Below are 12,665 nucleotides of genomic sequence, written 5' to 3' on the forward strand. Positions count from 1 at the left end.
GACGCTCAGATCAAAATAGTTCAAAAAGCCAAATAAATACAAAGTTGAAGAGCATTGAGGACCCAAAATTCCAAAAAGTTGTGCCAAATACGGCTAAGGTAATCTACTCCTTGGGTAAGAAAATCCTTAGTTTTTCGAAAAATTCAAAGTTTTGTAAACAGACAATTTATAAAAATGACCATATAATTGATATTCATGTCAACACAACAGTGCTGACTACTGGGCTGGTGATACCCTCGGGGACGAAACGTCCACCAGCAGTGGCATCGACCCAGTGGTGTAAATAGTTATCAAAAGTACCAGGATTATAATTTTATACGCCTGACGCGCGTTTCGTCTACATAAGACTCATCAGTGACGCTCAGATCAAAATAGTTCAAAAAGCCAAATAAATACAAAGTTGAAGAGCATTGAGGACCCAAAATTCCAAAAAGTTGTGCCAAATACGGCTAAGGTAATCTACTCCTGGGGTAAGAAAATCCTTAGTTTTTCGAAAAATACAAAGTTTTGTAAACTGAAAATTTATAAAAATGACCATATAATTGATATTCATGTCAACACAGAAGTGCTGACTACTGGGCTGGTGATACCCTCGGAGACGAAACGTCCACCAGCAGTGGCATCGACCCAGTGGTGTAAATAGTTATCAAAAGTACCGGGATTATAATTTTATACGCCAGACGCGCGTTTCGTCTACATAAGACTCATCAGTGACGCTCAGATCAAAATAGTTCAAAAAGCCAAATAAATACAAAGTTGAAGAGCATTGAGGATCCAAAATTCCAAAAAGTTGTGCCAAATACGGCTAAGGTAATCTACTCCTGGGGTAAGAAAATCCTTAGTTTTTCGAAAAATTCAAAGTTTTGTAAACAGACAATTTATAAAAATGACCATATAATTGATATTCATGTCAACACAACAGTGCTGACTACTGGGCTGGTGATACCCTCGGGGACGAAACGTCCACCAGCAGTGGCATCGACCCAGTGGTGTAAATAGTTATCAAAAGTACCAGGATTATAATTTTATACGCCAGACGCGCGTTTCGTCTACATAAGACTCATCAGTGACGCTCAGATCAAAATAGTTCAAGAAGCCAAATAAATACAAAGTTGAAGAGCATTGAGGACCCAAAATTCCAAAAAGTTGTGCCAAATACGGCTAAGGTAATCTACTCCTGGGGTAAGAAAATCCTTAGTTTTTCGAAAAATTCAAAGTTTTGTAAACAGAAAATTTGTAAAAATGACCATATAATTGATATTCATGTCAACACAGAAGTGCTGACTACTGGGCTGGTGATACCCTCGGAGACGAAACGTCCACCAGCAGTGGCATCGACCCAGTGGTGTAAATAGTTATCAAAAGTACCGGGATTATAATTTTATACGCAAGACGCGCGTTTCGTCTACATAAGACTCATCAGTGACGCTCAGATCAAAATAGTTCAAATAGCCAAATAAATACAAAGTTGAAGAGCATTGAGGATCCAAAATTCCAAAAAGTTGTGCCAAATACGGCTAAGGTAATCTACTCCTGGGGTAAGAAAATCCTTAGTTTTTCGAAAAATTCAAAGTTTTGTAAACAGACAATTTATAAAAATGACCATATAACTGATATTCATGTCAACACAACAGTGCTGACTACTGGGCTGGTGATACCCTCGGGGACGAAACGTCCACCAGCAGTGGCATCGACCCAGTGGTGTAAATAGTTATCAAAAGTACCAGGATTATAATTTTATACGCCAGACGCGCGTTTCGTCTACATAAGACTCATCAGTGACGCTCAGATCAAAATAGTTCAAGAAGCCAAATAAATACAAAGTTGAAGAGCATTGAGGACCCAAAATTCCAAAACGTTGTGCCAAATACGGCTAAGGTAATCTACTCCTGGGGTAAGAAAATCCTTAGTTTTTCGAAAAATTCAAAGTTTTGTAAACAGACAATTTGTAAAAATGACCATATAATTGATATTCATGTAAACACAGAAGTTCTGACTACTGGGCTGGTGATACCCTCGGGGACGAAACGTCCACCAGCAGTAGCATCGACCCAGTGGTGTAAATAGTTATCAAAAGTACCAGGATTATAATTTTATACGCCAGACGCGCGTTTCGTCTACATAAGACTCATCAGTGACGCTCAGATCAAAATAGTTCAAAAAGCCAAATAAATACAAAGTTGAAGAGCATTGAGGACCCAAAATTCCAAAAAGTTGTGCCAAATACGGCTAAGATAATCTACTCCTGGGGTAAGAAAATCCTTAGTTTTTCGAAAAATTCTAAGTTTTGTAAACAGAAAAATTATAAAAATGACCATATAATTGATATTCATGTCAACACAGAAGTGCTGACTACTGGGCTGGTGATACCCTCGGGGACGAAACGTCCACCAGCAGTGGCATCGACCCAGTGGTGTAAATAGTTATCAAAAGTACCAGGATTATAATTTTATACGCCAGACGCGCGTTTCGTCTACATAAGACTCATCAGTGACGCTCAGATCAAAACAGTTCAAAAATCCAAATAAATACAAAGTTGAAGAGCATTGAGGACCCAAAATTCCAAAAAGTTGTGCCAAATACGGCTAAGATAATCTACTCCTGGGGTAAGAAAATCCTTAGTTTTTCGAAAAATTCTAAGTTTTGTAAACAGAAAAATTAGAAAAATGACCATATAATTGATATTCATGTCAACACAGAAGTGCTGACTACTGGGCTGGTAATACCCTCGGGGACGAAACGTCCACCAGCAGTGGCTTCGACCCAGTGGTGTAAATAGTTATCAAAAGTACCAGGATTATAATTTTATACGCCAGACGCGCGTTTCGTCTACATAAGACTCATCAGTGACGCTCAGATCAAAATAGTTCAAAAAGCCAAATAAATACAAAGTTGAAAAGCATTGAGGATCCGAAATTCCAAAAAGTTGTGCCAAATACGGCTAAGGTAATCTACTCCTGGGGTAAGAAAACCTTTAGTTTTTCGAAAAATACAAAGTTTTGTAAACAGACAATTTGTAAAAATGACCATATAATTGATATTCATGTCAACACAGAAGTGCTGACTACTGGGCTGGTGATACCCTCTGGGACGAAACGTCCACCAGCAGTAGCATCGACCCAGTGGTGTAAATAGTTATTAAAAGTACCAGGATTATAATTTTATACGCCAGACGCGCGTTTCGTCTCCATAAGACTCATCAGTGACGCTCAGATCAAAATAGTTCAAAAAGCCAAATAAATACAAAGTTGAAGAGCATTGTGACCCAAAATTCCAAAAAGTTGTGCCAAATACGGCTAAGGTAATCTACTCCTGGGGTAAGAAAATCCTTAGTTTTTCGAAAAATTCAAAGTTTTGTAAACAGAAAATTTGTAAAAATGACCATATAATTGATATTCATGTCAACACAGAAGTGCTGACTACTGGGCTGGTAATACTCTCGGGGACGAAACGTCCACCAGCAGTAGCATCGACCCAGTGGTGTAAATAGTTATCAAAAGTACCAGGATTATAATTTTATACGCCAGACGCGCGTTTCGTCTACATAAGACTCATCAGTGACGCTCAGATCAAAATAGTTCAAGAAGCCAAATAAATACAAAGTTGAAGAGCATTGAGGACCCAAAATTCCAAAAAGTTGTGCCAAATACGGCTAAGGTAATCTACTCCTGGGGTAAGAAAATCCTTAGTTTTTCGAAAAATTTAAAGTTTTGTAAACAGAAAATTTGTAAAAATGACCATATAATTGATATTCATGTAAACACAGAAGTGCTGACTACTGGGCTGGTGATAACCTCGGGGACGAAACGTCCACCAGCAGTAGCATCGACCCAGTGGTGTAAATAGTTATCAAAAGTACCAGGATTATAATTTTATACGCCAGACGCGCGTTTCGTCTACATAAGACTCATCAGTGACGCTCAGATCAAAATAGTTCAAAAAGCCAAATAAATACAAAGTTGAAAAGCATTGAGGATCCGAAATTCCAAAAAGTTGTGCCAAATACGGCTAAGGTAATCTACTCCTGGGGTAAGAAAATCCTTAGTTTTTCGAAAAATACAAAGTTTTGTAAACATACAATTTATAAAAATGACCATATAATTGATATTCATGTCAACACAGAAGTGCTGACTACTGGGCTGGTGATACCCTCGGGGACGAAACGTCCACCAGCAGTAGCATCGACCCAGTGGTGTAAATAGTTATCAAAAGTACCAGGATTATAATTTTATACGCCAGACGCGCGTTTCGTCTACATAAGACTCATCAGTGACGCTCAGATCAAAATAGTTCAAAAAGCCAAATAAATACAAAGTTGAAGAGCATTGAGGACCCAAAATTCCAAAAAGTTGTGCCAATTACGGCTAAGGTAATCTACTCCTGGGGTAAGAAAATCCTTAGTTTTTCGAAAAATTCAAATTTTGTAAACAGAAAATTTGTAAAAATGACCATATAATTGATATTCATGTAAACACAGTAGTGCTTACTACTGGGCTGGTGATACCCTCGGGGACGAAACGTCCACCAGCAGTAGCATCGACCCAGTGGTGTAAATAGTTATCAAAAGTACCAGGATTATAATTTTATACGCCAGACGCGCGTTTCGTCTTCATAAGACTCATCAGTGACGCTCAGATCAAAATAGTTCAAAAAGCCAAATAAATACAAAGTTGAAGAGCATTGAGGACCCAAAATTCCAAAAAGTTGTGCCAAATACGGCTAAGATAATCTACTCCTGGGGTAAGAAAATCCTTAGTTTTTCGAAAAATACTAAGTTTTGTAAACAGAAAAATTATAAAAATGACCATATAATTGATATTCATGTCAACACAAAAGTGCGGACTACTGGGCTGGTAATACCCTCGGGGACGAAACGTCCACCAGCAGTGGCATCGACCCAGTGGTGTAAATAGTTATCAAAAGTACCAGGATTATAATTTTATACGCCAGACGCGCGTTTCGTCTACATAAGACTCATCAGTGACGCTCAGATCAAAATAGTTCAAAAAGCCAAATAAATACAAAGTTGAAAAGCATTGAGGACCCAAAATTCCAAAAAATTGTGCCAAATACGGCTAAGTAATCTACTCCTGGGGTAAGAAAATCCTTAGTTTTTCGAAAAATTCAAAGTTTTGTAAACAGACAATTTATAAAAATGACCATATAATTGATATTCATGTCAACACAGAAGTGCTGACTACTTGGCTGGTGATACCCTCGGGGACGAAATGTCCACCAGCAGTGGCATCGACCCAGTGGTGTAAATAGTTATCAAAAGTACCAGGATTATAATTTTATACGCCAGACGCGCGTTTCGTCTACATAAGACTCATCAGTGACGCTCAGATCAAAATAGTTCAAAAAGCCAAAAAAATACAAAGTTGAAGAGCATTGAGGACCCAAAATTCCAAAAAGTTGTGCCAAATACGGCTAAGGTAATCTACTCCTGGGGTAAGAAAATCCTTAGTTTTTCGAAAAATTCAAAGTTTTGTAAACAGACAATTTATAAAAATGACCATATAATTGATATTCATGTCAACACAGAAGTGCTGACTACTGGGCTGGTGATACCCTCGGGGGCGAAATGTCCACCAGCAGTGGCATCGACCCAGTGGTGTAAATAGTTATCAAAAGTACCAGGATTATAATTTTATACGCCAGACGCGCGTTTCGTCTACATAAGACTCATCAGTGACGCTCAGATCAAAATAGTTCAAAAAGCCAAATAAATACAAAGTTGAAGAGCATTGAGGACCCAAAATTCCAAAAAGTTGTGCCAAATACGGCTAAGGTAATCTACTCCTGGGGTAAGAAAATCCTTAGTTTTTCGAAAAATTCAAAGTTTTGTAAACAGAAAATTTATAAAAATGACCATATAATTGATATTCATGTCAACACAGAAGTGCTGACTACTGGACTGGTAATACCCTCGGGGACGAAATGTCCACCAGCAGTGGCATCGACCCAGTGGTATAAATAGTTATCAAAAGTACCAGGATTATAATTTTATACGCCAGACGCGCGTTTCGTCTACATAAGACTCATCAGTGACGCTCAGATCAAAATAGTTCAAAAAAACTTTTGTTTACAAAATTATTTATGTAAACCAATACCAGTTATTTATAAGACATGTATCATAACTTTGTGGTCATGACTTAGCTATAGAATGTGGTCGCTATTCTGCACAATCTAATTAAAAACCGATCTCTCATCGCTTCCGTTTTCTGATATGTCGCGTGGGAGATCTAACGAAACCCGTTTTGGGGTCAAATGCGAGTGACCTCGTAGGTGTGTCTTTATCGGCCAATGAAATTGAGTCTTCCACGATCTTGAAAGTTTGCCGTAAGGTAAAGGGATATAACTCATTTTATTTACGACGAAATTGTCAGTCAAAATAATTCTTAAACTTTTTTGATTGGCTTATAAATAGGTCGTCAACTCATTTGCATATCGTTATAAATTCATAAATTTTAGTTTACTCACATGTGACCTTAAAGCGGGTTTCGTTAGATCTCCCACGCGACATATCAGAAAACGGGAGCGATGAGAGATCGGTTTTTAATTAGATTGTATTCTGCAATTCCAAGAAGTAATAGATTATGTAGTTTTTGTAAAAATGACATGGAAGATGAGATGCATTTTATTTTAAAATGTCCTACTTATCAAGGTCTTAGATCTTATTTTATAAAACCATATTATTGGAGAAAACCTTCTATGTATAAATATATACAATTAATGAGCTCTAATAATCTTAGAGAATTATACAAATTTATATTTCGTGCACAAAAATTAAGATCTAACATGATGTAATATGTTTCACACATTACCTTCTGCTATCTATGTATACCTTGTGTAGTTTAAATGTTGTATGCCAATAGTTGTTATGACTTTGGTAAATAAAGATATAGATAGTATCAATGCATTACATTAAATCACTAAATCACTATTTGTTCTATTATATTCCATCTTTCAAACTATCAAGCGTTCAATTTGTTTTACTATAACCTAGCTTAGATATGGGAAGATGTATCATGAGTGACAATGAGAAACTGACTCTCAATCCAAGTAACAATCAGTTATAAATGTAACCATTATAGGTCAAGGTATATATACGGCCTTCATCACAGAGCCTTGGCCCACATCGAACAGCAAGCTATAATAGGCCCCAGAAATTACTGGTGTAAAACCATTCAAACAGGAAACGGTCTAATCTATATAAAAGCGATTCTATCACTGCAGCAAGTGTGATCCGCTGTTTTCGCTATAACTGTTGAGTTAAAACCGTGACACCGCGTTCATTAATATATTATAAGAAAAATAATCAACCGGTTAAGTATAAATCAAAAAAGAATTAGAAATATATACATGTTTAGTCTTAGTTGCATGATTTTTTTATTAGTTGTTAGTGGCTTTGAACTAGCTGTCAGATAACTGCGAGTACTCTCAGATCTGTTCATTGTGTCTTTTTAAGTCGGGATGTATAAGTACCGGGCCACGTCCACTTGTATTTTTATCAATCTGATGAGTTAAGCCTTTTTCAACTGATTTTCACTGTCCCAGGTTAGGGGGAGGGTTGGGATCCCGCTAACATGTTTAACCCCGCCACATTATTTATGTATGTGCCTGTCCCAAGTCAGGAGCCTGTAATTCAGTGGTTGTCGTTTGTTTATGTGTTACATATTTGTTTTTCGTTCATATTTTTTTACATAAATAAGGCCGTTAGTTTTCTCGTTTGAATTGTTTTACATTGTCTTATCAGAGCATTTTATAGCTCACTATGCGGTTTGGGCTTCGCTCATTGTTGAAGGCCGTACGGTGACCTATAGTAGTTAATGTCTGTGTCATTTTGGTCTTTTGTGGATAGTTGTCTCATTGACAATCATACCACATCTTCTTTATATATGTACATGTATATTTTTTTTGTTTTTTTTATTTTAATATTTCATGATAGAATAATATCACATTCTTAATTAAATTTCCTGACTCATATGGTCTTGTCTTTCTAGAGAGTCAATTAATTTTCTGAATCTGTCATCAGTCAGAGCTGGTTTATCCGTCATAGTTTTTTCTCTCTGAAGCAATTTTATTCTTCTCTTTTCAAAACCAAGAGCTGAACTTAAATCGTTCAATGTCTTATCTGTTTTCAATAATAATCGCATAGGTAGTGACATTGTAAGTTTCAATAAAAGTTCATCTGTGGACAGCTTTTCTGTCAAATTAAGTAACTTGATCGTTGAATTTCGTCTCGCTTCATAATCTCTCATCTTACTTAATTCAAGTTTAATATCATCCGTCAACGACGCATTTGTTTCTCCCATTAATTTCATTAAGTTAAACATAGAATGATCATTTTCATCCTGATCTGCAAGCTCTAAATTTTCCCTTACGGGCATAGAAATAGTTTCATTGTCATTGTCATATGATCCATTACTGTTTTTGTTTTGACCAGTTGTCAGTAAGCTCAGTTCATTTTCTTCTGTTTTCTTTTTCCTTTTATTCTTTATATTCCTTCCATCCTTATCTTTGTCAATTAATTGTTTCTTGTCTTTACATTTTTTTTTCACGTCACAATTTTTGTAGTTCGCCTCGGTAGTTGTTTCTACAGGAATCAGTATTGGGTTAGGCTTGACTTCTTCGTTTGCACTTCCATGTCTCATGACTGGCGATTCTGACAATACTGGAGTCGGGATAAGATTGGGCTGTTTTTGTAGCTCTATAAGTGTTCTTTGTTTCTTTAGCTTTTTCTTTGTTTTGTTACTCTTTGGTCGAATGCGTTCAACAATTTTTGGAAACAAAGCACTAGCCATTGTTGATGTATCTCCCTACAACATATCAATATCAAATTGTTTATTATAGTGACATCTGTTTTATAAAAGTAAACACTATATCAATAAATGGTTGTAATTACATGTATCAGCACCCGGCCCTTTGGACCTATAAGTCACTTTAGACATGCCAAAATCTGCTATGAAATTTTAATAAAGCGAAAATGTATTTTATATTCATGATAGTTGACTTAAGTTGTATTTGTATTATAATTTAAGATTATTTTTTTTATAGTCTCTCATAACTCTTTATAGAGTGGCTCTTGTTGTTAATTTGTGTTTTAAAAAGCTGTATATTTTATATGTAACAAGTGGTGAGACTTTAATAAAGTATTTGTCTTGTCTTGTCTTGTCTGTATACATACAAAAATTAAATCGTTTACAGAAAGAACAAAATTTAATACTAATGTGATACTAACTGATATATTCCATGTAAATGACAATATATAAAAAAGCAGATGTGGTGTGAATGACAATGAGACTACAAGAGATAAGTCTGTAAATACAGGTTACAAGTGTTTGCGTTCATTTTTTTTTATATATATTCTGCAATAGCACGAATTTGTTCATTTAAGTTTGATTGAAACCCTCTTAAAAGTTGACATCTCGAAAAATATTTTCGCAAAGAAAAACACCTAAAAAACCTAGTCGGCATTCCAATTATTTGCGCATGTCTTGACAAATTAATACATGTCCCTTGTAATTACGTTCTAATAACTGCATCTGTGTTTACATATTTCTCTATTAAAGGTTTAGATGAAAGCAATTTATAATTTGTTTTTTGTTATTTGTTTGCGCATTCTCTGTTTTGTTTTATACTGGGATTTTAATGTACACTGTTCAAGGCGTGATGATACAATATTTTTTTGTAATTTTAAGTTTGTCATTAAATCATAATATATAATTTCCTTGTATTGAATGTCAATTGGCTAGATACAAACCTTGTTGCCGTTGGATTGGTTAACAGATCTTGAATTTGAAGTTGGAGTATTTGCAGACGAAGGAATTTCTGGCAGTGAAAAGGTTTTCTCCTTTCTTGGGCTTTCTTTCTCATTTCTTAGTTTTGCAAACCTACAATATTTCAACAAAATTACAGTTTTCTAGACAACGAGGATTATCATGGAAAGGGGTAAATGTACAGTTTACAATATCTTTGAATTGAAGACGGAAAATACTAAAACTCTGCATTGCAGTGCTTTTTTTAGTGACATTTGTATCTTGGGTCGAATGCTGTCAAATGTGTTTTGCTGCTAATCCATCGAGCACGTAGCGTTTATAATAATAGCGATGTCTATTATTGTTGGGTTTGCCTCATGTCACAGTTTGGAAACATTCTAAGGGGAAAAGACACGCACACAAAAAAACATTTTCGTCAGCAAGACAGGTACAAAGTGATGTATTTTCCTTGGAATAAAATGCTAAGTTTTGTAGCTGACCTAAAGCATCATCCAAATGAACTCAACAATCATTGATCTAAATGAAATATCTGTAACTGAACAATGTACCCGGTAGTTAATGGTAAATGGTGAAAGAGAGATAACTTCGACAAAAAACGTCAATGTTACATGTTTTGGGATTCGATTGGATAGTTGAAAAATTTGTGTGCGTGGATTATAACCATATAATTACATTGAACATGTATTTTTTTTTCGTTCAATTGTAATTTGTGAATCTGGATGCTCATATCTTTGCCCTAAGATCATCACTGGTGCAGTGCACTTGGTACCGTTACTATACAAAAGGTTTGATTTTTCTATTTCATAAACGCAACCAACTGCGAGTTCAGGGAAGATCACCATTCATAACTTAAAATTTGTTCTTTTATACCGTATTTAATTAAAAATAATTATAAAAAAAGTTTTAAAAAAAAATAATTAATAAACGTATGTTGTTCAAAGGTGTAATAAATGTTTGTAATTTAGGTCAGTAGCGTATTAAACTTAAAATCGGCAATATATAAAACTCTTCCCATGTATATAGTAAGTCACTTAGATGAAGAAATCAGTGGATATTCCAATAGCGCATATCTATGCATATGAAAAATGAATATTCATATTTAAAGCAAGCACAAACACATGAAAATTATAGAGCATTTATTTACCTTAATTCGTCGTTGTCATCAAAAGCCTTTTCGATGAAGAATTTGCGCTGTTTCCAGAACATTTCTGAAGCCCGTAGTTTTTGTTCCTTGTCTAACTTTTTCAATTTCTTCTCCAACGTTTTATCATCGAACGGATTTTTATTTGTGATAGCATTTCCTATAAAGAAAAGTCGTGTAAAAATGTGACGTGCATCAATAATAACAAAAGTCAATTAAACATAAAGTTGCTTAATAATAAAAATATTTAATTAATAGATAACAAAACAATTAGTTAATTAACATCTATTGTAAACATTAAATGAGAGTGCAAGATACAACGAGTCATTACCATGATTACGTTACGTTCCTTATTATAGTTACATTAATAACATTAACATTCTTACAAAACTACGAAGTCAGGTACATTGAAACTTTAAAATGTTGAAGTTGGTTGCTTCTCTGATATACCAAGAGAAATGCTTCTTTGTGTTGATAATGAATTCCATTTTGTATCGGTATGTCCAGCACAAAGAATATTTTTTTGCCACGCTATTATTGTTCATGGCCTAATATTTTTAAACTATCTTGTTTGTTGAAAGCTAATTCTAGATCTCTAACAATTAAGCTCTGTAACTATTTGAAGAGTGCACGGAAAACTAGATCTGATATTATTGTTAGTTACAACATGTATGTTCTTATTGTATTCAATACAGGACAGTCCTATGTTATAAGTCTTTTGTCACATTATCATTATGTATATATTATGTTTTGCCATAGCATGTTATATATGCTTTTGCAAATAAATAGAATATTCATTCATATTAGTTTGACAAATATAAGTTAGAATAAAATTGCTTTTCAAATGCTTTTAATTTGTTTCTTAAAGCACTATCATAATGTATAGGTATAGAATAACAATGTAGGCTACAAAAATGTGAAACACACAATATTTTATGATAAATTAGTACAACAACAAGGATCTTTGGGAATTATGTAGATGGAGAGAACAGAAAAGTAACAAAACTTAAAACAATGCTTAAGTGAGCATATACAATTCTTGAGGCATCAAGTTACGAATTCAAAAATTAAAAAAAAAATACTAAATTGATAACTAAATTAATCCTGCGAAAATTATGATTTTATCTTATGTATGCAATCGGTGAACTTTCTGTGTACTTTAAATGTATTAAAAACAAAACTAAACCCTACAACTAGGATAATTTAGTTTTATACAAATATAGCATAGCAAAACTAGACCCTACAAGAATGACTTAGATTATGATGATATAAACTATATCTACTAGTAATTAAAACTATAAAAGAAATCTGCAACAAACAAACAACTAACCATACTGTGACTTGCAGAAACTATTAAGTATTGCCTGCATTTGACCTGCATCCGACAATTTTGAAGACGTTTTCTTTTTCTTAACCGCTGTACTTGCTTCCGTGGTCATTTTTCGTTATTTAGGTATTTTTAATTTTGTCAAATAAAACTTTGTATAATTTAAAAGTCGGTTAATTTAATTACAATATATTGAATAATTACAACTTCTTTTATCAAGTAATGCTAATCCTACTTAATACCGTTTTCTAAATCTCATTAAACGGTAATCTAACACATTTTTTCTAAAGTTGTTGATATAAACAGTATAATAGTAAACATGGAGATATATGGAATTTCACCATAGAGACTTATTGAATAATATTCTATAATACTTTGTTCATGCTAATTGTCTCCCTTTATTAAATATTTGACA

The 12,665-nt window shown here is 34.4% G+C and overlaps 1 protein-coding gene across 1 annotated transcript; it reads right to left on the minus strand.

Annotated features, from left to right (window-relative positions):
* Positions 1–7,966: 7,966 nt before the first annotated feature.
* LOC139492661 (uncharacterized) lies at positions 7,967–12,362 on the minus strand. The gene is made up of 4 exons (XM_071280813.1): positions 12,254–12,362; positions 10,927–11,083; positions 9,767–9,896; positions 7,967–8,822 (listed from the first exon to the last, which is right to left on the minus strand). Exons 1-4 carry the CDS (start codon positions 12,360–12,362, stop codon positions 7,971–7,973), a joined length of 1,248 nt encoding a protein of 415 aa, XP_071136914.1. The 3' UTR covers positions 7,967–7,970.
* Positions 12,363–12,665: the final 303 nt, after the last annotated feature.

Source organism: Mytilus edulis, chromosome 10, assembly GCF_963676685.1.
Source record: "Mytilus edulis chromosome 10, xbMytEdul2.2, whole genome shotgun sequence".
Lineage (NCBI taxonomy): Eukaryota > Metazoa > Mollusca > Bivalvia > Mytilida > Mytilidae > Mytilus > Mytilus edulis.